Source organism: Lucilia sericata, unplaced genomic scaffold (assembly GCF_015586225.1).
Source record: "Lucilia sericata isolate MDLA Ls3-8-SP2 unplaced genomic scaffold, ASM1558622v1 Contig000383F_arrow, whole genome shotgun sequence".
Lineage (NCBI taxonomy): Eukaryota > Metazoa > Arthropoda > Insecta > Diptera > Calliphoridae > Lucilia > Lucilia sericata.
This window is the reverse complement of record NW_023994402.1, coordinates 279,847-307,104: the sequence shown is the minus strand read 5'-3', so window position 1 is coordinate 307,104 and position 27,258 is coordinate 279,847. Positions and strand designations below refer to the sequence as shown.

The following is a 27,258-nucleotide window of genomic DNA, read 5'->3' as shown; positions in this document are numbered from 1 at the left end:
GTAGGATACACAAGTACAATACTAATGGGATCAGACAAAAATAGTAAAAAACGAGATAGTGAGTAACATTTCACTTTGTTCAAGCATTAGCAAAGATGACAAGGAATGTCCGGTATCTGATACTTTTTACGCTTGACACTAGTTCTAGTAGAGTACTAGTAAAATCTGACGTTTAAGGTCAACAATGTTTCGGATTTCTGTGGAATTTCGATGATATTTGTGCAAAATGTGCTCTTTTGCACCGTTAGAAGAAAATTATAAACTAATAATTTTGGATGGATTTATGCAACGTTTGAAATACTTTCAAGACAGAAGAAATAAGTAAAATACTTAGGGCAGGTTTTTTGGATAAAGATTATCTAACAGCAAGTTAAGCCACGTTTAACTGTTTAGTTAGAAACCCGGCCAAAAGGAAAGAAACTAGAATTATTCATAGAATTGTCATGTAATAAGAATGATATATTCAATCCATTAGAGGAAACCAATAAAGTATCGAATCATTACGAGTCTTTTAAAGCATATAATAACACTGTGTGACAGCAAAAAGTTATTCAAACATGTGAACAAGTGCGGTTTGTAAATAGTTAAGTTGTTGGACTTAACAATTTTTAATCTCAAATTACTATTGTTTCTTGAAAGGGCAATAGAAAGACAAACTCTTCTACTAGTTTGTCACACGGTGTAATTATTAAATTTACGAATATAAGAAATTGAACCACAGATAAAGTTTAACCTTAGCCTCAGTTAAGAAAACATTTTCTTTTATGAAAAAAAAACTCACTTTTTAAAGATTTTGTAGAGTTTTTCATACAGAAAATTGAAAATTATTTCCTTAATAACCTTCTAAATAGGTTTAATTGTCATTTTTTAAATATATCTAATAAAAACAAACTAAAATTCTATGTAAAGCATATTTGTTTGCAAATATGAAACCGTGAAACTAAGACTAAGTGTGAAAAGGTGCTTTACATTTAATTAAAAAAATACAAAAAAAAAATAACTTTTTTAAAAACAAAATTAAAACTATAACAAGTAAAATATTTTAATACACCAACATACTTTATAAGAATGGTTATCACAGGGAGGTGGGACGATGACAGTATTAAAAACAAATAATAACAAAAATGGGTGGCAAACATTTGGGAGTCGTAAAGTGGGGAAACATTTATAAAGTCTAAATAAAGTAGCATGTAGGGCAAGGTTATGGTATATATAAGTAGTATTATACACAAACATATACATATTTATTTAGAGTGTATATAAAAAGGATAACAAAATAAAAACTAAAAAGTTTATAGAAAAAAATGTATAACTAAAGAATTACAAATAGATTACAGTAAAAAAAATCAAATGAAAATAACTTGGCATATTTTCATACATACAAAGTACAGTAAACAAACGTCAAAGGACGTTTAAATAAATATGAATGAATGTTTGTATGTAGGTCTATGTATGCATTTAAACTTTTTAGGGTTTATGGTGTATTAGTGATGATATTTTTTGGCTATGTAAGTGAAATTGTGTTATTTTTCATTTGTTAGTTTATTTCGTTTAAATGCTTTTAAAATTTGTTTAATTCTTTGTCAGTTTTATTTAGTAAAACCTGTAAAAATTGAGTGTGTCTTTTTTTTCGGCTAGTTGTTTTGTCAGTACAGTCAGACTTGAGCATTTAAGTTAAGTTGACTTCAGTTTTAGATGCGACACAAAGGATCCTGACTACGTAATTCAAACTGTCTGGTAGCTCCTACGAAAGGACCGATAAAGGCAGCAGGCAAACAGGATTGTTAGGACCTATAAATGAGTAAGAGAAAAAAATAAATTTAATAAAAAGGAATCGAATATCAAATCAAAATTTAAACAATATTAGTTAGAATTTAATTTGTAAGTTAATATCAATAAAATTTTTTATAAACCTCCAGTTAAAACTGCTATCACTTAATTCACTGTCAGAGTTTGGATAACGAGTTCTTCGACTTTCTAAATTACATATCAATTGGCTTGAGAAGAGTTCATGCATTATTGATTAGAAAGCTTTTAGAAGCCAAACCTCAATTAATAACAATTTACTGGAACTTTTTCGTTCGTAGAACAAGAATTGTTCTACAATTTTCACCCATATGTTCTGCATCGAGGAACAAGCCTATTGTTTCATTCCATTCTCAGTTTCACTAAAACTATTCTTATTGATCACAGCAGTTTTTCTTCAATATCAGCTGCATCCTTCCCATATCTAAGTTTATATCTCTACGGCTGCTTAATGAAAAGACTTTAAGGACAGATGATCGTGTCCTCCTGCGTCTCGGTTTGGAGACAACGAGAGACAACTTGATATGGAACTTAAGTTGCAGTAATCTAATCATATCTCTTTCTTTACCAACCTGTAATCCTTCCTCATTTAGTTGTAGAGATCAAACTGTGAACAAAAGATTGAACTTAAGTGTCAGTTATTCAAGTGAAAATTCTTCCGCCTCCAAACTTAATAGCGAATATGTTATCGTTTTTCGAACTGTGAAGCACAACTTGCTAACTATTAAACTTAATTCGCAATTACACAAGAGATTTAATAATCTCTTCCGCGTCGCGTCGCTTTCATCGTACTACGACGGGTTAGAGAGGAATCGCGTTGTGAACCACAACATTATAACTCCGTAAGTGACCATCCATATCTCTTGTCGTTTAATATTCTACTGATATCTTAGTTTGTTGCCTCCAATCCAATTGCCAAACAATCTTAAGGCTGTGGTGTCACATGCTTCTTTTGTTTGAGTGTCAGAACGATTCTACGTATTTCCAGGCATTGAGAATTGCAAGAGTTCCCCACAAAAATTGGATTTACGTCCTGGAACAAAGCAATTCGCAATCGGCAAAAGATTGCCGACTAATCAACAGGAAGTTTTATCCCAGAAGAACTTCCAACAACAGCGAAACTATTACAACAACAAAGATTAATACCATGTTCAGGTAATCGACTTATGATGGTCGAGAGGTGTGGATGACCTCCTCAATTTCAGTTGGAGTTAAGGCCTGTGTTGAGATCGAGACTTGAAAGTTGTGAAGCTTTGCTGTCATCGTTCGTCGTTGTGTTGGACAGATAAAACTAGGAACAACAACTTGCTAATTCCTGAAATAATACTTGAGATCTTTAAAGGATCTAATCACTTCTTTCGTTATGAAATTTAATCGCTTCCAAACGTAATCGCGAACTTGTTATCACTTTTTATAAAAGTGAACTAGAACATGCTAACAATTGAACTCAACTAGTTTCAAGGCTGTCATCCTAATTGTCCAGATGTCAGTTTTCGCAAATTATCATCAAAGTTTCATTTTTTAACTCACATATTTCTCCTCCAGACTTTAACGTGTACCATTGTACCAACACACATACATACGTATGATTAATATTATTCAACTAATTATTATAAACTTACCTGAATACCAGCCACACCTAAAACTACACCAGCTAAAACGAGAGTCTTTGAGTCCAAAATATGCAAAAGTTTGTGAAAACAACCATCGTTATTGGCATGAGCAATAGTGCAAACTTCAGCTTCATTAAGATTAATGACGGGACAACAAGACGAGGGTATAGTTTTATTTGGGAAAATAGCTTCCCAATCAGCAGGTCCATAAGTACCACAACAATCCAACTGTACGAAAGAAAAGAAACAACAAACAAAATCAGCCATTAAAAAACACAAATTGCAAAACAAATCTTTAATCCAACTCACCTCTGTTTGCAATAGAGTCCAGCCATCACGATAATGTTCTCGTTCGTTGTAATATTTCATAGTATTATTAAATTGTACTTCCATTATCTGTTGCAGACCGGCATGTTTGATATAGCCAGCTATACCTAAACCAATCTCAAAGAAGAATATAATTAAGGCCAATATGGCAAACGATAAAATCATGCAACTGTTTTCCTTCAAAGCACCACAACAGCCCAAAAAACAGATAAAGGCCACAATGGTGCCTACAATCATTAGTATTATGGGTGCTGTCCATATATGGTCACTAACAAAATTCGAATAGTGAGCATAATTAAACTGAACCATGGCACCCACTAGCAAGATTAAGATGCCCGAGAGCTGTAAATGTTTCGTTAAAATTATTTTATTTAAATTGAAAGTTTTACTATATTTTCATTCAATACTTACGGCAAATAATAAATTGCAAAAAAATGTTAAATATTTCACACATGTTAAACCGCCAGAAGCCATTGTCTATTATTTGTTATATTAAATTCAATCTGAAAATTAAATAGAAAAAATAACAGTTTTTATTAATTGCCAAAAGTACAATTATGTGTCTCTTCATTAACAAGTAATTTAAGAATAAATGTTGCCTTTAGATTTAAAACCACTTCAATACCACATCATATTCTCCACAAAACTGAACGCACACAGACAGCTAGACTTTGCTCAAATGCTCCCCCAAAAGCACACATTCTTGTTCACGCATGCCACAGAAAAGTAGCTCATAAAATGACAATAGGTAATGACGATGTATTGTTGTCTTTAGTTAAGTATGTGTGTTGGAATAGAGTGTGTCAGCAAGTTGTGTACGATTATCGAGAATTTAAATATCTAAACTAGAGAGATTGACCAAGGAAAACAGAAACGTTGAAATCTTATCTCAAAGAACGCGGAAAAGATAAAGTAAATGGTAGTTATGAGGAGCCCAACATTTGCAAACCAATCTTGGCTCTCTTATTTCTCTTGGTATTTTTTCTAATATCCTTCAACAAAGTAGACTTCCAGCGGAGGACGACGTATGACTATGAAACGAGCGAACCATAGCGAACGGAAAGTCCTTATATGCGTGGGATCACATCCTCCGAACTACCGAACGATTTCATCAATCAGTACTGATCCTCCCATCTGGATCATTCCGATCAATGACTGCCCCTTAAAGGCATACATCCAGGCTGGTTGACTTCTTCATCTCCATGCTGCATGAAGAGCGTTGATCATCCCCAGATCTGGCTCTCTTAATTGTCTCCTTACGGGGGCCCTTAGAAGTGCCTGCCGGGGGTGGACCAGACCTCTCCGGGTTGTTTAGTGACTTTGACACCACTAGTTTGGAGGATCGGTCTCTACCTGAGCGTTTTCCCTTACTGACCTCCTGGCAGAGATCAATAGGAGAGCGGGCTGGAAGTTTACCAGTCCTCTTTACCTTACCTGGTGTCCACCGTGCTAGGGATTTTAGGTGGTAAACTTTTAGCCTCCGCAGCTTGCTCCGAAGACATGAGCGCATTAGCTTTTGGGATACCACCCTCTTTGCCTTTTAGCCGACTCTTTCGTTCTGCCTATATTAATAATGTCACGTGGAGGGGCGCTCGACTTCTCCTTCACGGCTACTTGCCGAACGACCTGTGGACGATCTTCTCTCAAATGTACCCTTTGGATTCCCTTGGCCTCTTCAGTAGTGGATGTTATCTTATCAGTCTGACTGTTAGTAAGCTCGTCGTCAGACAGAGACAAATTCCCCAACTTCTGTGTGGCACTAGTTTCACCAAAGAAGTCACTCCAGAAGACCTTCCACGTTCAAGTCGGTCAGTATCTGACCTTCATGCTCAACAAATCTGGCATGGAGGTCACATTAAGGGTAACGTTACCGTCCTCCCATATACTGTCCACATCCTCGTTGACCGTGACATTCGGTTTGTCTCTAACTAACAGGTCGACCCTTCCGTCGTGTCCCTACTCTCATCCTTAGTTTTTTGTAAATTTGGTTTCTCAATTTTGAATCCCACGATAATGCACGGACTATCCACGCAGCGACGGCGTACGGGGACTAGGCAAGTAGCTTACAATCGCGCTTTGCCATGACGCTGAGAGAAGCTGTTAGCAACTAGCCTCTTTATGCACTGGCAAACCATCCAGGTTCTCGTCACTGCTACCACTCACCTTGACCTTAAATGTGTCTTTATATCGCTATGCCTATCGGAAAAGCCCTTAGTGTATACATACTGACACATACCACACTTACTATCTAGACAAGATGAGTAACTTTTCGTTATACACTTCTTTAAAATCATAGTTTCCCATGGCTAGATACCATAATAAGCTATAGTCACGATGTGTACTTAAGCTCTCGCATCACGACAAGATTGTTGCCTTTGACAAAGGCTCGTAAGAAAGAGTGAGATAAAATGATGTTTTTTTTTGCTAACTTCACAACCTTTCGCTTTTGAATAAACAATAACTTTAAACAATTACTTTAAACAAATCACAACAATAGTTACAATTACACCTTCCATTAAAACACCCTGTTGAAACATTATTAATACTTCAATACTGCACTCACACCTCTTTTTTCCTAAGAGGACTACTGTTTATATGACGTTTAAATGAATGTGACATTACTTTTCTTTTCCGTTCATCGTTTATGGATGTTATTTGTGTGTAGTAAGAGAAACAGTTGCCCGCCAATAATAAATCAATACTTGCAAAAAAAAAAAACTGAAATATCAATGTTTCATATGTGAGAATTAACTCATCGATACTAAGTAGAGTACATATTAAAAACAAGTGTACAACAACAAAATAAATAACAAATATAAAACTTAAATACCGTTGCTACTCGTCATCTTTTTGCTTGACATCAGTGTGGTCAATTGGTGTTAAAACCTAATATTTTCAAATTTCGGTTTAGTTGAAATACAAAAAAGGTGAAAGTGTCTTCAAATGAGTCTTAATTCGTGATTCGATTGAAAGTACTCTAAGGACTTTGTCCTATATCCTCAAAAATACTAAATCTAATGTTTTACAAATTTGAACTGATTCTTAAAATATTTATAGGGGTTTACATTAGAATATCGACTACATATTCCTAATACTCAAATCTCTTTCGTAGCTTTATTTATGGAAATTCGCCATGAAAACTTCACTTACATATGTGCATTCTTTTATTGTATTGATTGTCAGCAAATGCGGCATAGATGGAAAACTTTCTCATATCTAAGTGATCATTTAAGGTACCTAGGCTTCATTAATCTCTTGCCTTTCAATCTCCGATCTGCCAACATTGTATCTTACTATTAGACCTCAATTGGGCGTAAAGAACGTTGGACGTCTTCCGTGTTTTTACAGTCACAACGAAAATCTATTAACCAATTTTTACTGTTATATTTTACGTTCCTCGAACTGGCTAAATTAGGTTCGAACCTTGATATGGATGACAGAGAAATTATGGTAAAACCACCAATCTGTCACTGTTATAAGCTGATATTCAAAAGAATCCGTGACATCATAAACCTGGAATAGCAGATTGGATTGCAAAGTATTAAAGGCCCTATGGCCAAAACTTGATATGGGGACTACCAAAATACTTGTAGGACTAGATAAACGCAGTCTAAGGATTCTGATAGAGATACTTAGGGCCTTTGTCAGTAAGTTATGCGAAGATTATAAGGAAATAGAGACGTTCGAACATATAATTTGCTACTGTCCTAGGATACAGAATCTGAGGCTGAAATGGCTAGGGAATAGGTTCCATGACTTGACCCTCGCAGTCTACTAGGTTTTTGTCAATGGAATTAGGCACTTCTTTGACTGGGCTGTATAGGGTGACAAAGATTTTCTCTCTCATCACATTACCCTCTACGGGTGGAAGGAGTCCCGCATACTCGTTCATCCAATCTGTGTGCTATACACTTGACACCACTCCTTTGCAATGTATCTGTTGTCCATCTCGAAATATAGATTTCACCGCGCATCAGTCTTCTAAACAACAGTCTCTTCCCGTTCCCACGACAATTGGATCTTCGCTCTGGAACGACCCGAGTCATAGTCGGCCAAAGATTGTCAACCCAGCGACAGCTGTATCAACCGAAAGTTTTTTCCCCAGGTGAGCAAAACATGTCAGCAATTTTGCTCAAACTCCTCTTAATTATAGCCGGCGTTGAACAAAATCCAGGACCTGATATCTGGTTTTGTTCAATATGTCGTGAACGCATAAAGCGTAACACCACCTCAGTCCAATGCACCGTTTGTAATAACTGGTGTCACCTGAAAAGGTACTCAGGACTCACCAGCCACCGCGACTGGTCCCCTAGCTTCATTGGAACATGTTGTAGTTCACAGCCCCAAAACCCCCGCACTAATCCCCCTACAATTACGATCCCACAATCCCGTGTCCAAACTCCACCCCCGGACTGAATATTGTCCAAACAACATCCCCCGGACCAAACATTGTCCATAATAGAACCCCCGGACACAGCAGATCATAACAATTACGTTGGAGATGTTCTGTCTGTCAGAATGTAATTGGTAGGAACATAACATCAGTTCAGTGCAATGGCAGTAAAGACTGGTGCCATATGAGAAGATGCTCAGGTTTACGCTCGCACAAAGACTGGGGTCATAGCTTTTTAGCTCCCTGTTGTGTAAATAATCCCCCGGCGACAGTTGCCACCCCAGTCACACCTGTGCAAAACATCCCGCGCAAGACTGTGCACACTCACCTGAATCTTCCCTGCGATATCGGATTGTGAGAGACAATTACCCAGGCACTCTAGAACCATCTTGGCATAATTAAGAGCCGGCTGGTGCAGTTTCCTCAACTGCTACCGTAAACGTATCTTTAAATCTTTGCCCAGCCTGTCATCAAAGTCCTCATGACACGGTGCATTTATTCAATTGTCCCGCTGGGTCTACAAATTTGCGCTCCATAGACCTATGGTTAAGACCGACTGAGGTGGCGCAGTTTCTGCAGCTCCCCCTTCCACCCACAGACACAAACTCAAATAATTAAATATCTATTCCCAGCAAAAAATAATTGATGTCATACTTTACAAACGACATCTTAATCACGTCTAAAAATGCGATTGCATATTTTTCGCTTCTATAAACCAAATATTTCCTTACAAATAAAAACCGAGTTAAAAGTGAGGAAAGAGATGTTGAAAAGTCACTACAAATAACATATTCGAAGTACATCAAATTTTGGTGAAAATCCAATGAAATTTACATAAGCGTGTCATTGAAAGAATGTGGTTTATTTTTGACATCCAAATATCGGATTTTTACTGCATCTATGAATAAGATTAGATGTAGTTCAAAGTTGTCAAAAATGAACAACATCCCTCCAATGACACGCTAATGTAAAATTCATAGGTTTTTCATCAAAATTGGAAGTACTTCAAGTATGTTATTTGTGGTGAAAATTATACTTCTTTTTCCTCACTTTTTTTGATGGGATACCTTACATCCAACATCGTTCAACCCAGCATACTTCTCAATTATCCAACACATACATTACGGGTGAACGGAGGCCCACATACTCTTTCATTAATTCCGTTTCCTATACAGTTGGCACCAACTCATTTCCAACGCTTAGACAGTCACTCCTTTGCAGGGTATCTGTTGTCTATCTCGAAATTTCACCGCGCATCAGTGTTCTAAACAACAGTCTCTTCCCGAGGGTTTGCGTTTAAACCACAGCTAACACGTGCACCCCGAAGGGACCACACCGATAACTGGGACAAGAAAAAGTCCGAAACTCTGCCCAGTTGGATGCCGGTTCCCGTGGAACCAGATTATATGAGTCTCTGGTTCGACCACAGATCAAATCATTCCAAGGAGCAGCTCTTTTCCCCCGAATTGCAATTAATAAGGTAACATTTCCACGATAATTGGTTTCCCTTTAAAGTAAAAACCAGTGCAATTCCTATTAAAGAATGATTCTTTGGAAATTTATTTACGCTAAATTCTCCACACTGTTCAACATAATTTTTTCTTTTTTGTACGTTAGTTGAAGGTTTTCATGTTTAAAGTAAAAAACGTAAAACCGTTTATTTCTTAAAAAATAAATAATAGATTCGAAATGGCAAAACAATTTTTGTAGAATATAATAAATAGGTCAAACTAAAATAATCATTAAATGTTAAAAATCTTTGGAGAAATATACCTTTCGATCCAAGAATTTACAATTAATCAAAATTTACTCCTTTAGATTTTTAAGACCAATCCAACAAAACAGAGTTTAAAACTTGGGGTCAATATAATTAAAATACATACTAGAGAATTACATAATCTAGAGAATATTGATAAGAAATCTAAAATAAAAAGTTACTTGTTGATAAAACTGACTGCATTTAGAACATTGCAAATCCAATTGTTCAAAAATAAATGCGCATTTAAAGGCCAGATAAATAGGAAGTACAGGTTACAAATGTCAATTAAAGTAAAAAAGAAACACTATTATAGTAAGTCAGTCAGTCAGTCATACATTCTTCACATATGTCCATCAATCACAAACGACGATATTGTCTTTTGGAGGTATGAAGTAATAATTTTATTTGAATTGACATTTTCTACACAGTTTTTAAACTTAAAAAATACTACTACAAAACATATAAGGGCAAATATCAATTAAATAAAGGGTATTTCAATAAAAGTGTAATGTGTTGTTTCTAGATAACGTGTGAGTAGTTTGAGTTAAAATTTTACTTGTATTTTGTTTTTGTTACAATAACAAAATACAAGTAAAATTTGTGCTCAAACTACTCGCTCGTTATCTAGAAACAACACATTAACTACTGATATTTGTTTACTTTACAGAAATTTTATTATAAAAAAGTTTATATATTCTTAGGGTTTCAAAATACAAGAGAGATTTTGTTATGCATACAACTGTTATTTCATTATTAGGCCAAGGATTTCGAATTTCAATTAGGGCGTTAAACAAATCAATATTTCATTATTTTCTAAAGCTAAATTAAAAATTATCATACTTTTTTTTAATTTTATAAAATTGGCAAATTATTATTTTTTAAAACTAAAAATATGTCTATTATTAAAATGGTGTGGAAAAGAGAACAACAGCGGTTCATAATTTAGGTCAATAAAATTTAAAGTCTAAAAAAAAATCCAACTAAGAATATAATTCTTATATCAGCTGCATAAGTTCCCTTAATAATAATCTTCTTCATACGCACACACTCACATACAAACATATGGGTATTTATTATAAAAAAGTTAGTTAGTTGGTTAGAGTATGCGTCTATTTGGTCTAATTATTTATTCAAATTTGAAACAAAAAAAAAAATAATAATAATAGACAAAGTGTAATAGTTACAAATATGAGCTATTGCGTTTCTTATATACCCTACACTCAGTGATGCCAAGTGTAGGGATTTTTCCCTTTTTGTAGGGATTTTTTTTCAAAAATTTCACGTGTAGGGAAAAAGGGAAAGATTTCTTACTATTGTCAAGTTGTTGGGATTTTTCCAATTTCATAGTTTTTATCAACTAAAAATATACTCTTTCATGTATTAAACTTTAAAATTAAAAATGAAATAATTTTTAAGAGCGGGTTTTTGAGATGGTAATCAAATGCCAATTAATAATCAGATTATTTAATCTAAAAATAAATTTAATCTTATGTTAATCCCCTTTGATGTTTTTGAGTACAAGATTAAACTTCGCAGTGTTGCCATACAAAACAACAGAAAATGTCACTGTTTGTTATTAAAACAATGCATATTTTATAAAAAAGAAGAAAACAATTGTAAATTTAATATGAAAATTAATGAAAACTTAAATTAAAAACAAAAAAATGTATTTTGAAGTGTCCATAATTTATAATAATCAATAAATAGAACATTTTAATGTTTATATTTATAAAAATTTTATTAATTTTTTTGCATCAGCTGTTTACACTTTTACATTTCGTGCTTAAGATTAAACCACCTCCATTGGGCGCTTAAACTTGCAAACAAAATTAACTAATTGAGTACTCAAAAACATCTTTCGAGGATTAATTTTAATTTAATCGCTAATCTTTCACCTAAAGATTTGCCATAAGTGTATCGTTAGTAAAAATTCCGCTTGTAATTTCTACAATATGTGTACCTATATCGCTACAAGCCTGGTATAATCCAAAATTCGGGATTCTTGAACTGAGGTCTACAAAACATGCGACATACGAAAATCTTTCATATAGATTTATCAAATTTCTAATATGTCTATTATTTTCGATGTGAAATCGACTTTTTGTAAACGTAAAAACTAAAACCCACGTTTTCGTGAATATTATACAACTAAAAATTTAATTTCAATTTAGATGAGAAACATATTAACCTCAACTATCTGAATTTGGATTTTTAAAATCCCTTGATTTGTTTAAAAGTTATCAAAGAAAATAGTTAAATGTCATTAAATATTCATATCCATTTTTCTTGAAACGACTTTTTTGGATTATGCCATTCCTGTAGGGCGATATATTCTGACTCCTTATAGATAGAGTAGTCGGGGACTTAATGCAGTAACTCAGGATTGAAAAAAATAATTTAATGATCTGAAAATTTATAAAAGTAAACCGCAAAAAGTAAACCTTATTTAAAATAATTATATTAAATTTTATGAATTTTTTTTGTTGGGGGCACATATAATAAATTTTTAACATCGAATCGTGATACTGCCATAAATCTCTCAATTAATAAATGTATATTATAAAACAGAGCTAATATTTTAGTTTTTTATGTTATTTTTGTATTTTTTTAAGATAAACTTGGAAAAAAAATGGAAAAAAGTAGTGTAGGGAAAAATGTAGGGAAAATAAAAAGTGGGTGTAGGGAAAAAAGGGATTTTTTCTCATAAGCGTAGGGATTTCTGAAAAAAATCTCCTGGCATCACTGCCTACACTATAGTTATTTCTATACTTTATATAAACATTTATCATCATGGCTTCTTATCATAGAAGATTTGTTGAATAATTCACCTTTAAAAAGGAGTTATGGTTCAATGATTTAGAAACTCAGTTCTGAGGAAATAATTTCTTAAAATGTTTCAATAAATCTTCCTAAGGGATGTTATATCACTAGAAAGGTTTTTGAGACTAATGTTGACAAAGGTTTGACAATGACAGAGAGATTAGTATTTCTGAACCATCTTAGATAGTAAGCTATCATGGAAGGAACATACTCAGGAAAGAATTAAAAAGAGACTCAATACTTACTATGCCATAAGGACGGAGTGTAGTATCTCCAAGCTGAGCTCTTAGTGATCTGGGAACTGATATGAAATCATATAGATCTGGGGTCTGTGGTAACAATTTATATCGATAGTCTGTGATGTGTCCGAAGGTGTATTCTTGCATAGTCGTAGAAATGTTATTATGAGAATGATTACAATAAAGATGTGCTGGGTACCAGGACAGGTTATTGGGATAGCTGACAAACTGGCTAAATATGGTAGGAATCTTAAGCAACGTGGAAGAGGAACAGGAGGGTAAATCATCCAATTGTCACTATTATAGGTTGATCTTCGATACATACCGCGACATTGTCAATGCATCGGGGAATAGTAGAATTGATTGCACAGTATCTAAGGTCTTGTTTTAGGTGACAGTATCAACTATGTCAACCAACTTATTTAGCTCTATAGCTAATGCCTTTATCATGGTGTAGGGTATATAAAAAAATACTCGTACACATTTGATCATACATATGTACCTACTTCTTTCTCAAGTTCTTTGTTTGTACTTAAAAAGACTCTGTACGTATATAAGAATCTACATACTAAGGCACAACGGAAGATATGAAAAAGTCAGAAAAGTCATGTCAATAACTTTGTTTTAGTTTTTCTAAGAATTTTTATTCCCTCTTCTAAATTTTCTTCTCATATTTGTGCATTTTCTACATACTACAACTTGTTAAGTAGTATTGTTGCATTATTTTATTTTTTTTATTATATTGTATCTACTTATGTACGGCTTACTAACCACCGTATTGGCAATTTAGTTTTGACCCAATTTATCGCAATCGATAATTTAAAATGCAATTAATAAGAAATACAAATTGTTGTAAGTATTTTCTATGACATTTTCCTATGAATCCCCAAATGAAAAGAAATATTTAAAATATACTTTCGTTTTTAAAGGGAAATTTAATAAGTTGAAAGAAAAAATTCCAACTTACGATGAGAATGGAGGGAAATAAGATAATAGTAAGTTTCAACATCAAAGTGTTAGCGGAGCAGTGACATGTACTAGTTATCGATGTTCTACGAAACTATATTTGAGAATTATTAAGTATGAGGGACAACTATTAACTGACCTGAATGAGGATGGTCTTTTGGGGTTGACACGTGACTCCTTCGGCAAAACCGAGGACACCCAGAACTTGGCTCCGCTGTCTGACAAGGAGCTTGCTGTCAGTCAGGCTGTAGAGATTCTGTTACTAACTAGGCTAGGGGAAAACAACGGGGACCTTCTATTGAATATCACTCACAACTTGTTCGGCAAGTAGCCGTGAAGGAGATGCGAATGACCCTCATCGAGATATTAATAAGGAAGGCCACTGAAAGGATGAGAAGGAAAAGAACTAGACATTGAAGTCTCTTGTCTTTCTGGCTAAGATGATTCTATGAAGACGACATGTGGATATTACAGTCAACCCGACTTACACTCAATGTCAAAAATTCATTATTTAATAGCTTTATCAAGTGATCCTGATGAGAGGATCAGTATCGTTGGGAGGATCAATTTCTTTGGCAATTAGTTTCATAGACGAAATAGTGACAATTCAGGAGCAAAGCATGAGTCATACATGTATTTCTACCACCATTGTGACATTATGAAATATCAGTAACGATTTTTTGGAGGCACCCAGCAAAAAAAGTGTGGAAAAAGATGTAGTATTTTCATCAAAACTAGTAACCCGAAGTGCCTCAAATTCGGGTGAAAAATCTATGAATTTTACATTAGCGTGTCATTGGAGGGATGTTGTTCATTTTTGACAACATTGGACTACATCTAATCTTATTTTTAAAAGCAGTAAAAATCCAATATTTGGATGTCAAAAATAAACCGAATTCTTTCAATGATTTTTATTGTTCAGAAGAAAATTCTGCGTCCAATATAATGCACATTTGTATTTTATATAAATGTTTTGAAGTTTGGAATATTCCTGTAACAACTTCCATGCGATAATTCTTTCAAATAAATAAAATTTCGATATTAAATAATTACATGCTTTGGTGATTTTCATCCAAATGATAAATAGTAGAGCACTGCATGAGTGACTCTATTTGTCACCCACAATGAGTAATCCACTGCATTGCACTCAACTCATTTTGTATTTTGAATATTATTTACAAAGAGTGTGCACATTTGATTTTAATAATTCAAATTTTTGTTTTACTCAATCATTGCGAGTATTTTTGTGTAAGTGTACGTCTACATTCAAATCGAGTAAGTTAACAACTTACGTATATTAAAAGAATACAAAATAAATATTTTGAATCGAGTGAATCGAGTTTTAAATGCCAAAAGAAAAATAATTTAAAAAGAAAAATAATAAAAAAACATGATATCGCAAATTAATTTAAAAATGAAAACAATGAGGTATATCTAATTAATAAATACTAAACCGTATGATAATTGTATAACGTATACAACGTTTTAGTGGATAGTGACACAAAAAGGAAAGCATTGTATATATTTACCAAATGGATTATTGAAAACTGCAGACCTTTTACATTGGTGGAAGATTCCGGTCTTCATGAACTTGTTAGCTTCGTTTTGTCCATCGGCTCAAAATATGGTAAGCACGTCGATGTAAAATCATTACTTCCACACTCAACAACAGTAGGAAGAAATGTTTGTAAGCTTTACGATGTAGCATTTTCTGAGATAAAATCCGACATCACTAAAGTAAAGGACATTGGGTTCGCTCTAACCACCGATTTGTGGACGGACAGCTATTTACACAAATCATTTTTGGCAATAACAATGCATTATATAAAAGATACACAATTGAATAACGTTTTGTTGGGAATACGCAGCATGAATGGCGAAAAATGTACTAGTAAGTTGTATATACCATTATAAAATTTTAATGGCCACTGATTTCTTATTAATTATTCTGAAATCCTTTAGGTGATAACATATACTGCAAAGTTTGTAACATACTTAGCGAATTTGATTGTGTATTCACTGAAAATGTTACCGTCGTGACGGACAGAGGATCAAATATGGTTGCTGCTTTCCGCAGCACTGCCCATATATATTGTATTACCCATCTACTGAATAATGTTATTCAGAAATCCATAGATGCAGTCCCAGAAGTAAAATTTATTTGCGATGTAGCCACCAATATAGTGGGGTACTTTAAAAAGTCTGGGATAAATTCAAATATAGGTTAGGTTAGGTTAGGTTTTTCAGACTGCTTACTAACACGAGTAAGTCTATACTTGGGTCCTATTTGGTCCCTTTGTAACGTCTGTAAAGAGAAAAGATAAGGGAAAACATTTGGAAGGGGAAGAGTAGTGATAAAGAAAGTAGTGAAGAAACAGATATAGAAAGTAGAATGATGAGTATAGAATAGCGAAGAAGTTAAGACTCTGTTACCAGAAAAATCATAGTGTGTATTTAGTTACACACCCACTTCGACAATTTCAAGAATGCTAGTATACACTCAGGTTGAATAGCTGACAGATCAGATAGATCAGAAAAGTGAGACGAACCCAGCGCCTGATGACGGAGCGATTCCAGGGCCGGGCAGTTACACAGAAAATGAGTAATAGTTTCCTCTTCTTCTTCATTTTGACAGCTCCTACAAAAGTCATTATATGGAATACCAATACGTCTAGCGTGGTTTCCAAACTTTGAATGACCTGTAAGAACTGATAACAAAGCGCTCAGATATATTCTGTTTAGCCCTAAAATGTAGGATGTTTTATGAGAATCCATACGAGGCCACAGTAGCCTAGCGATCGAGCAAGTGTGCTCCTGAGACCATCGCTCCTGGGCTGAAATGAAGCAGTAATCAAGTATTTGCTTCTTGATGACCGCTAAGGGGACACCACAGAACTGGTCAATATCCAGTATGGTCATCCTCGTGCCGGCATTTGCCAGAATGTCAGCAGTATTATTGCCAATTGTTTCCCCGTGTCCTTTGACCCAAATAAGGGTAATTCTTGAATATCTCGCCATCTCGTTTAGAGACGCCCGGCATTCTTGGACAAGTTTTGATGTAGAATACACACCTATCAGGGATTTGATAGCGGCTTGACTGTCAGTATAAATTCTGATATCTCTGTTGGATATCCGATAGTACCTAAGCCAATTAGAAGCCCTTTTTATAGCTGAGATTTCAGCCTGCAAAATAGTACATTCGTCGTTGAGTCGGAAAGAGATTTTCGTCCCGAATTCTTCAATGAATATGCCCCCGCCGACACCTTTAGTTGTTTTTGAGCCATCTGTATATACATTAAAGCTTCCAACACTTTCAGGTGCTAATTCATTATAATCGCAGATTAAACTATACCGGAAGTTCCTCGATATGCACGGTTCCGGAATATGGTAGTCAATAGCTTGATGTAGGTTTGGTACAAGATCTACAATCTTTGCATGACCACTGGAACCGTAGTTCCATCTATTCGTAATACTTAGTCTGGCTGCAGTATTCATTGCCAGTTGTTTAGCAAGAAGATCCACAGGCAGCCAGTTCAGCATGGCAAACAACGCTTTACTGGGCGTAGTCCTAAGTACACCTGTTATGAGAAGAGCAGATTGTCTCATAACTTTGGTAAGAATGTTTCTGTTAGATATTCTGTCAAGTGCATGCCACCAGACAATTACACCATACATCATTATCGGTTTAATCACCGCCTCATATAGCCAATTCACATTTCCTGGGTTGATACCCCAATGCAGGCCAATAGCCTTTCTACAAACGTATAACGCCGTAATGGCTTTGGAAGATCTGGAGATGATATTCAAGCTCCAAGACAATTTTCTGTCGAGAATAACACCTAAGTATTTTGCGCTATCCGACAGTGTGAGAACCTCACCGTTGAGGCGTGGAAGGGAGAATTGAGGAATTTTGTATTTATTTGTGAACAATACTAGTTCCGTTTTTCCTGGGTTTACGCTGAGACCGCATTTAACACTCCATGAGCTTATTATCTTCAGCGCTTCTTCCAATCTCTGAGACAGAGTCTCAAGATGCGTACCAGTTACCGCTACTGCAACATCGTCAGCGTAGGCAACCGTCTTAAAACCTAGTGAGTCAAGTTTGACCAATAGTTCATTTATTGCCATATTCCAAAGAATAGGGGACAACACCCCTCCTTGAGGAGTGCCCCGGATGGCTTTTTTACAGATTGTTGTATCACCCAGTGAAGATACAATAGTCCGTTCAGATAGCAAGTTCTTTACAAAACTCACAATGGATCGTTCCACACCCATCTGTGAGAGGGATTGACAGATAGGTGAGGATCTGACGTTATTAAAAGCGCCCTCAATATCGAGAAAGGCAACCAGAGTGAAGTTACCATAGCTCATGTACTTTTCAATGTACCCAACCAGGGAATGTAAAGCCGTCTCAACAGATTTACCTTTCGTGTATGCATGTTGAGAGTTTGAGAGTAGAGATTTGTCAATAGATATCCTGACATTGATATCAATTATCCTCTCCAGAGTTTTAAGCAAGAATGACGCCAGACTGATGGGTCTGAAGTCTTTTGCCTTGGTGTGAGATGTCTTTCCCCCTTTTGGGATAAAGATCACGTTACACCTGGTCCACTGTACAGGTATGTAGGACCAGTATAAACAGGCCTTGTAAATATTACTTAGCCAGGGAATGATACGATCTAAATTATTTTGTAGATCCGCTGGAATAATGCCATCAGGGCCCGGAGATTTATAGGTGTCAAAACTCCTTATTGCCCAGCGAATGATGTCATCATCTATCATAACATCTTCAGCAGTATTATCTAGTTCAATACCATGCTGATTATCTGCAATTGATTCACCAGTTGGGATACAACCAGGAAAGTGAGTATTCAAGAGAAGCTCAAGTGTCTCTTGACTACCTGCAGTCCAATTTCCGTCCGCTTTTTGTATATAGCTTGGGACGGAAGGAGATTTAGACAGGATCTTACGAAGACGACTCGTATCTGACGAATTTTCTATAGAACTACAGAATTTTCTCCAGGAGCTACGTTTCGCACTTCGTACCTGATTTTTAAATTCATTAACTTTTGACTTATAAAGAGACCAGTTACCAGATCTCTTTGCCTCGTTAAATAATTTACGACATAACCTTCGAGTTTTCGCAATTTCGGGATCCCACCAAGGGGGTTTGCCCTTAAACATACCATTTGATAATCTACAAGCCCTTTTTGTGGCTACACTAATAGAGCTTGAGATCCAGTTAACGGCTAAATCAATGTCACTTCTACTTTCTATCGTCGGAGCAGTAGGAAGAATATCAGTCAAGGTCGCTTTATGTACCTCCCAGTTCGTCTTTCTCCTATTGAGAAATGGTTTTATAATCTTTGCCTGAACCACTATTTCAAATTCTATATAGCAGTGATCAGAGAAGGAGCATTCTTTTGAGACCTTCCAACCCTGAACTAGGTCAATATGGTTTGCATTCACAACCGTTATATCCAGTACCTCCTTTCTATTTGCAACTATGAAAGTGGGTTCTGAACCTCTATTTACTATTACTAGGTTATTATCTAATAGAAAATCTAAAAGAGACTCACCTCTTGAGTTAATGTCTGAGCTTCCCCAGACCGTGTGGTGCGCATTTGCATCTGCACTCATGAGAAGCGGAATGTGTCGCCTATCTGCCTCACACACAATTTCCCTCACCAAATTCAAATATAAGAAAGTCCTTAAAAAGCTTTTGTCAATCAAGATGGAATACTTTCTATTATCTGTTGTCGTCATTAAAAAGCAGCTGGGACGAAGTTGTTTTCATATTACAAGAAAGGCATGAAATCCATCGTATACAGAATATTGATTTAAGAAATATAACTGCTGTGTTGGATATAATTCGACCCTTTGAAGAAGCCTCGAAGATACTAGAGGGAGAGAAATATCCAACAATTCATTTGGTCTACATTTATGTAAACAGCCTTCAAAAGAAATGCGCTGAAAACAACGAGGATATAAGTATTGCCCAGGCTTTGAAAAGCAAGCTTAGGCACTACTTGGATACTGTAGTTTTTTCTAATTTGTCCATCTGGCATCGAGTTGCTCTATTCCTGTTCCCCCCTGCAAACAAATTGCTAAGTTTTTCTGAAGAAGATCGAAATCTTATAAAATTAAAATGTATCGAGTTGATACAAAGCCTAGTACAGAATTGTGAGCCTATAACAGAACCACAACAACTGTCAGTAGCCTCAATCTCATCGAAAAATTTAGAGCTGTTTTCAGATTTTATTCGATCATCTGATTTTCAAACCAACGAGGATTTAGTGGCCTCAGAGTTGAGACGATACGAAAACACAGAAGTGTCATTTTTTGATGATTTCGACACACTTAAGTGGTGGGATTCGCATAAGAACGAGTTCCCCTTTTTACACAAATTAAGCTGCCGAATCTTAGCAATACCAGCAAGTAGCGCACCTTCAGAACGGGTTTTCTCTTGTGCCCGCAACGTAATTTCTGAAAAAAGATGCTCCATTGCCTCAAATGATATTGCTGTAAATCAAATTATTTTCTTACACATGAATCACAAAAAATACGCTGTTCCACAAGAAGAAGGTGCTCTCAGTGCTAATATATAATTATAAGAATCCTTATATTTCATATTTTTTCACTTTACAGTAGTTTTGTTTACATCTCTAAATAACATTCAAATATAATTATTACATGAGTTAAATTAATAAAATATACATATATACATAACAATAATGCATTTTATTTGTAATCTCGCTATAGAAATTCATAAGAACGGTAATTCGTTCAAAGAATTGCATTCTAATTAAAACACATAATAAATCCTTCTATAATTCGATTCACTCGCTGTTTTGCACTCGATTTGAAACACAAAAACACTCTCAATACTCATATCATACAATACTCTTTACATTCATGTATTTTACTTTATTTGAATTTTTTGTCATATACATTTTTGTTTTGAATAAATTATTATATTCATTCAAAAAACAATGAGTGAGTCAAAAACAGTACTTTCAAAAAATTAAATGTTTTAAAATATTATTTAAGTCACTCATGCAGGGCTCTATTAAATAGCCGTAATTGCTTTCATATCTTCTATGAACGATATCTTCCAAATGTTTGTAGGGTTGTTACCATTTCAACTTAGGTTTACAAATTATATTTTATGAAATTGTGACCTTTTTCAATTGAAAAGTTCAAGTTTTAATAATATAATTCATAGAATATAAAACAAAGTTTGCGATAAGAAATTAGACATAATTATGTTTGTATTTTTGCCTCTAATTTATTAAATTAAGAAAAAATACTTTAAAAAGTTCATAGATGAGCAGTTATCTTCCACATACATATGCACATATACATAAGTAAACAAAATCAACTATAGTTGTTTTAAGATTGTTTTTTCTTGTATCGAAAAGTTAAACAGACAATCTTCAGTGGAATTTTAAGTCTTTCATTTCTATGCAAAATATTTTATAAAACTTTAAGCAATAATAAGAACAAAATCATTCTAACAAATTGAATTTTTCCAAAAATTTAAATTCACGATCGCAACGTATAATTAATAAAATCCGACAATATACAAAAACTTACCAGACTTTAAAATGAAAGCTATTAATTAATAAGTATGGCAACATAAAACCTCTTTCAATTTCATTTTCTTATGCAAATTCTTTATTTTAGTAAAACAAGAAATAACAACACACAACAGAAAATAACACAAAAATAATGCAAAAAAGCGAACACATAAAAACAAGAAGATAAAAAGTAATACAGTTTTTTATTTTATCCCCAACGCGAAACAACGCAAACTAAAAATTGCATAGAAAATAAACCCCAACTCCCCAAAAAATTACAAACAGGTAGATACACATACATTTCCATTAGTTTAAAGAAGTGTCCAACATTTTGTTAGCTTTAATTTGTTTAATAAAATATTTCTTTTTTATTCGTTACCTTTTATTTTTCTGTTTTTATTAATCACTCACAATTCCCGTGTTTGCTCAACTATAATATAAATTCGTGTTAACAAATCACAACACCTTTTTATTTTCCGTGTTGCAAATTTCTTATTTATTTATAATTTTAATTATATTTTTCCACGCGTTCGAAAAACCTTCGTTGTCTGCTTATGAAATGGAATTGATGTGAAAACAAGAAGAAATGTTCCAAAATACCAAAACAAGGCGAATGAAATACATAAAGAAAAAATGTCGTGCAAAAAAACCTTCTGAGTGTTAGCAATTTAGCGAGTTTTTTCTAACAGTTGGTAAAATCGTTGACATAATTTTTTAAACCCTTCATTTACCTCAGTGAAAAAGGTATATGTATACAAATTTGTCATTCCGTTTGTAATTTCTACAAACATTGTTACACTATAAATATATATATTCCGAGTTCTTATAGATAGCTGAGCCGATTTAGGCATGCCCTTTACTTAATCAGTCCGTATGTTAAAACCAGTTTTCAGAAAACCTTAGGTATTTGCGAGAACGTTCGTTATTTAAAATCGGTCTATAACCTCGTGTCTATATTAGACAAATATTTGTCACAGCACTTGACAAAACGTCGTCAGTTTTTTGTTTATGTTAAAACATAAGGGTAACAAAATGCTGATCGACAACACACAGATAATTTTACTGAAATAATGTTATATTTTATAAAAACAATTAAATTTAAATGCAAATTTTGTAAATAAACACTAATTACACTAAAACATATGTTAAAAATCAATTTTAATTGCACAAAAATCAAAATTCTATAAAAATTATACAATACAGTGACGTTTGTTATCAAGACAACGTTGTCACAGGGTATACAGAGGCGTCACGAGCAAAAAGCTATTTTCCTCTCTTTCGCACAAAACGATTTCGATTATTTTTTTAGCTGTATTTTATATACCTCTTCTCACCAAACAGTTTCAAAATCAAACAAAAGCTGATTTTAGACTTTTTTAAATGTCAAAAGTGACACCTCTGCATACTTTGTGACGTTGTCTAAACAATTGTTTAGACAACACTGTCACAGCGACGCTAAAACACTAATAAATGCTGTGATCTGGTCCACACTAGTAAACTTTTGTTGAGAAACTTTTTCTTAATTCTCTTTTGAAGTTTCCTTAATGTCCACACATAGAAACTTTTGTTTCAGAAACTACGTATTAATTGCATTAATTTGTGTTGTACGAATGAGAAAAATATCAAAACAAAACAAGTTTCCGAGTACGAGAAACTCCGTACCGCGAGAGTGATGAATGATATTCATTCTCTCTCACTCAAAATCAAAAGTTTCCCAAAAAAAGTTTCCTAGTGTTGACCGGCAGTGTCTGTACCTGCTAATTTTTTGTCATAACAATTGACGTTTAGCATAATAAATATTTGTCTAATATAGACAGGGGCTAATATTAATAGAAATAGAACCTGGATCGTAATTGACCATAGTTTCCATATAAGGTCCACTTCCGAAAATCAATCAAACGAATCTAATTCATTACGAACAATTATTACCCTTCTATTTATCAGAGCTGTAAATTAATCTTTCATGTTTGAATTAATTCGTGAATTATTTGTGAATTGAATTAGCAAATTTTGAATTAATTCTTTTTACATATGAATTTCATTTGAATTGGAAACGAATTGCAATTCATTTACCAAATTCATTTGAATTGGAAATGAATTACAATTCATTTTTACCAAATTCATTTGAATTGATTCAAATGAATTAAATCAGAAATGAATTTGCAGTTCTGCTATTTTTATACAAAGATTTTTAATTTTCTGCTTTTTCATTTCAGCGTTTTATACTTTAGCACAAGTCGTTAACACTGTGGAAGTTTGACAGCAAAATTTCAAGAGGAAGAAAATATTTATTCTTCACAATTTAAGAGAAATCGCCAGTGAATCAAAACAACAATTACTCTTAACGTAAGTGTATCAATCATACAACTGCATACATTTTTTAAAAATATTTTTCCATTTATCATTGGGAGGTCGTACCGACATTAATAAAGAAAACAAAAGTAATTTAGCTTTATGCTAAATTTATAATACATATTTTGTGCAAAGTAAACAAAAGAATAATAAACAGACAAAAACAATGTTTCATAAAAATGGCAACGAAAATATTAAAACTAAAAGTGTTTATATCAATTTACCCGAGAAACATGATCTGAATCAGAATAAAAATAATGACGATCAAGTGGTAGTTTATTGGTATCGTTTGCCAAAATTTAAAGGTGTTTATTTGTTGTATTTGTTATTATTGCTGTTGGCCATATTTACAATGTGCCTGCTGTTCAATAGTTATTTGATGAAATTACTGAAATTTGAGAATATTTTAAAACTGGACTATGACTACTCGGTTAAAAGTGGCGCCATTGATCAATGTCAAATGCAACTGGTGGAAAGTATACCCATACATCTTAATTTTACGGAAAACAGTCCATCATTTATGTCCTCCTATGAAGCCTGGAAGTTGCTCTTGAACATCAGTGAAAGTTCTTTAGATATTGGTTCATTTTATTGGACACTTAGAGGTTTGGATGTTATCGAGGATCCCACGGCTGCTGAAGGAGAAGATATTTTTCAAAACTTAATGGATGTTGGATTAGAGGGCAAAGTTAAAATACGCATAGCCCAAAGTATGCCTACATATAAGGAGCCTGATCATGATACGCAGCTTTTACAGGAGAAAGGAGCTGCCCAAATACGTTCTTTAGATTTTGAGCGTTTATTGGGTGGTGGTGTTTTACATACAAAATTTTGGATTTCCGATAACAAACACATTTATTTGGGCAGTGCCAATATGGACTGGAGATCTTTAACACAGGTTAAAGAATTGGGTATTTTAGCCATGAATTGTCCCACATTGGCGCGAGATTTAAGCAAAATTTTTGAAGAATATTGGCTGCTAAGTACAAATGATTCAGTCATACCCCAGAACTGGCCTTCAAAGTACCAAACAAATTACAATTTTCAAAATCCTATGATTTTAAATGTCAACAATAAATACAATCAGTTTGCCTTGCTCTCTAGTTCACCACCGCCCTTAACTGCCAAAGGAAGAGTGGATGATATAAAAGCAATACTAAACATCATATCTAATGCCCAAGAATTTGTAAATATAGCCGTTATGGACTACTATCCCTTAATTATCTACAGTGCAAATAAGACTTACTGGCCATTCATAGATGATGCCCTTAAGGAGGCCGCCATTAATAGAAGAATAAAAATAAAAATGCTTATATCCTGGTGGCGTTATTCAAATCCCTCGGAGGACTTCTTTTTAAGATCTTTACAAGCTATTTCCAAATCCATGCCAGGTGTGGATATACAAATAAAACGTTTTGTGGTACCAGCAGATGAGCATGAATTTTTAATTCCTTATGGCCGTGTCAATCACAATAAATATATGGTAACCGATAATACAGCCTATATTGGTACATCCAATTGGTCGGGTGATTATTTTACCAATACCGCTGGTGTGGGTTTAGTATTGCCGGATACAGCAGAAGTAGCTAATAATGCTAATGGAACTGCTACTATACGCACAGATTTGTTAAGTGTTTTTGAAAGAGACTGGAATAGTCCCTATACTAGGGATTTAGAAATTGAAGATGTGGTAGATAACTGATCTCAAGGTGTATGATTGAAGTTTTATAATATTTTTTAACTGTTTTATTTACTTTTATATTATTTTTTACATTATTGTATGAAATTTATTATAAATATATTCAGATTTTTATTAAATTAGCTTCAAATTTGTTTAACTTTTTAAAAGTGTATGCATTTCGAATATTACTTGTTCCACATCTTGTGTTTACGAGAAACAATGTTTCATATCATAAAAAAAAACATACGTAGAAATATATTGGAATTGATACACAAAACATTTTAGCAGAGACCCAAACCTTCTCAACGGTAATAGTAGAAATACAAACCTGTAGATGCGGTTGCGTTATCTGGTTCCAAGAGAAAATGTAAATTAAATGGAGTGCGGTTGCGGATTTGTAGCCATTTTAAGGTTTTTGTATTTCATTGCTTTTCTTTAATAAAAAACGGTACGTTGCGGATGGTTAATTCTACCTTAAACATAACGGGACAAAATATTTAATATTTTAGACTTTAAAAATATTATAATATTAAAAAATTAACGTTTTAGTTAACGATATATTACATCTGATTAAAATCAGACGTTTTTGTTATTACAGTGTACAATACAACTCTGCAAGTTAAGAATACATATGGCAACACCTTTGAAATCAAAATAAACAAAAATTCCTCACAACAACAATTTCAAACTAATTTATGATAAATTTCCGTAAATCTGGTGAATAAATAAAGTAAATCCCTCCTAGAACAATGTATTGTCCCCTGGGTAATCATATATTACGTGGTCCGGGTGAATTCATAACAAATCCACGTCATATACGTTTTATCAACAAATTGTTTCCAGATTTTTTGGCCTCGGAAAAAGTATGTGCAAAATGTAAACAAGACATAGCAAATGCCTATGAATATAAAATAAAAAAAGCATTATCATTAAGGGCTCAAAATGGTTCATTAATTAGTTCCTATAGTACGGAAGAATCTATTGTAGTAGAAAGTCCTAATAATGAAAATTTAAGAAATATACAAAGAGATTTGTTAGCATCATCGACTTCATCAACAACAGATGATGATGATGGCCAACCGACTACAAGTGCCCAAGCAGCGGCTAAACGCAAACGACAAGAAGAACAAAAGAAACGAAAGCAAGAGCAAAATTTATTGGCTATAAATGTTCAAAGAGGTGCTCGTTTGCCACATATTCAGCCTGTTGCAAGGCGTCAACAATTTATTCATGCTAATCCAGATATAATGGATATTTACTTAAGGGGTACGACAGGGGGTTAACTTGAGAGATTAGTCTGGATTTAAAATGTTTTTCTTAAAAATTTATTCATATTAACTTATTTCTTGTAATTGAAATTGTAATTTTTTGTTGTGTTTAATTGGAAACTTAATTATTTTAACAAGATAGGTCCTCCATTTCTACAAAACGTTTCTAAATTTTATATTTGTGATTCTACTTGTTCATTCATTCAGAAAATAATTTTTAAATAGAGACAAGTACTAGTATTTTGTACCAGAAAAACTTTGAGGAATATTCACTTATTAATATACGACAGTTACTTATACTATCCCCTGATTTTATCAAATCGAAAGTAATAGATATATAGGGAAGACAGATAGAGATATTTAGTCATAATGTCAATATTCAGGTGGCCCTGAATACCACATATTTCATTCGCCATATACAGGACGACTGTACAAAAAGTTAGAACAACTACAA

At 33.9% G+C, this 27,258-nt stretch overlaps 3 protein-coding genes across 5 annotated transcripts; 2 read left to right on the top strand and 1 right to left on the bottom strand.

Annotated features, from left to right (window-relative positions):
• Window positions 1-1,197: 1,197 nt before the first annotated feature.
• On the bottom strand, window positions 1,198-22,167 carry LOC119604343 (CD63 antigen). 2 transcript variants are annotated; one of them, XM_037956915.1, is made up of 5 exons: window positions 21,883-22,167; window positions 4,158-4,249; window positions 3,729-4,088; window positions 3,429-3,647; window positions 1,198-1,791 (listed from the first exon to the last, which is right to left on the bottom strand). In XM_037956915.1, the coding sequence occupies exons 2-5, from the start codon at window positions 4,218-4,220 to the stop codon at window positions 1,726-1,728; spliced, it is 708 nt and encodes a 235-aa protein (XP_037812843.1). In that variant the 5' UTR covers window positions 4,221-4,249; window positions 21,883-22,167; the 3' UTR covers window positions 1,198-1,725. The 2 variants fall into 2 exon arrangements, with proteins under 2 accessions (XP_037812843.1, XP_037812844.1); XM_037956916.1 differs by lacking the exon at window positions 21,883-22,167 and adding an exon at window positions 4,346-4,394.
• LOC119604341 (5'-3' exonuclease PLD3-like) lies at window positions 21,634-25,676 on the top strand. 2 transcript variants are annotated; one of them, XM_037956912.1, is made up of 2 exons: window positions 21,634-21,788; window positions 23,720-25,676. In XM_037956912.1, the coding sequence occupies exon 2, from the start codon at window positions 24,022-24,024 to the stop codon at window positions 25,555-25,557; it is 1,536 nt and encodes a 511-aa protein (XP_037812840.1). In that variant the 5' UTR covers window positions 21,634-21,788; window positions 23,720-24,021; the 3' UTR covers window positions 25,558-25,676. The 2 variants fall into 2 exon arrangements, with proteins under 2 accessions (XP_037812840.1, XP_037812841.1); XM_037956913.1 differs by lacking the exon at window positions 21,634-21,788 and adding an exon at window positions 22,230-22,247.
• Window positions 25,677-26,285: 609 nt separating this feature from the next.
• Window positions 26,286-26,989, top strand: LOC119604338. The gene has a single exon (XM_037956906.1). It carries the CDS (start codon window positions 26,286-26,288, stop codon window positions 26,817-26,819), a length of 534 nt encoding a protein of 177 aa, XP_037812834.1. The 3' UTR covers window positions 26,820-26,989.
• The last annotated feature ends 269 nt before the right edge of the window (window positions 26,990-27,258 follow it).

What these genes read in the sequence shown, in the direction of transcription:
- LOC119604343 (XM_037956915.1), bottom strand. Translation starts at nt 4,220, where the DNA reads ATGGCTTCTGGCGGTTTAACATGTGTGAAATATTTAACATTTTTTTGC. An exon ending in GGACTCTATTGCAAACAGAG is followed by an intron (nt 3,648 to 3,728) that starts GTGAGTTGGATT and finishes TCTTTCGTACAG; the next exon opens with TTGGATTGTTGTGGTACTTA. An exon ending in TAGGTGTGGCTGGTATTCAG is followed by an intron (nt 1,792 to 3,428) that starts GTAAGTTTATAA and finishes ACTCATTTATAG; the next exon opens with GTCCTAACAATCCTGTTTGC.
- LOC119604338 (XM_037956906.1), top strand. Translation starts at nt 26,286, where the DNA reads ATGTATTGTCCCCTGGGTAATCATATATTACGTGGTCCGGGTGAATTC.
- LOC119604341 (XM_037956912.1), top strand. Translation starts at nt 24,022, where the DNA reads ATGTTTCATAAAAATGGCAACGAAAATATTAAAACTAAAAGTGTTTAT.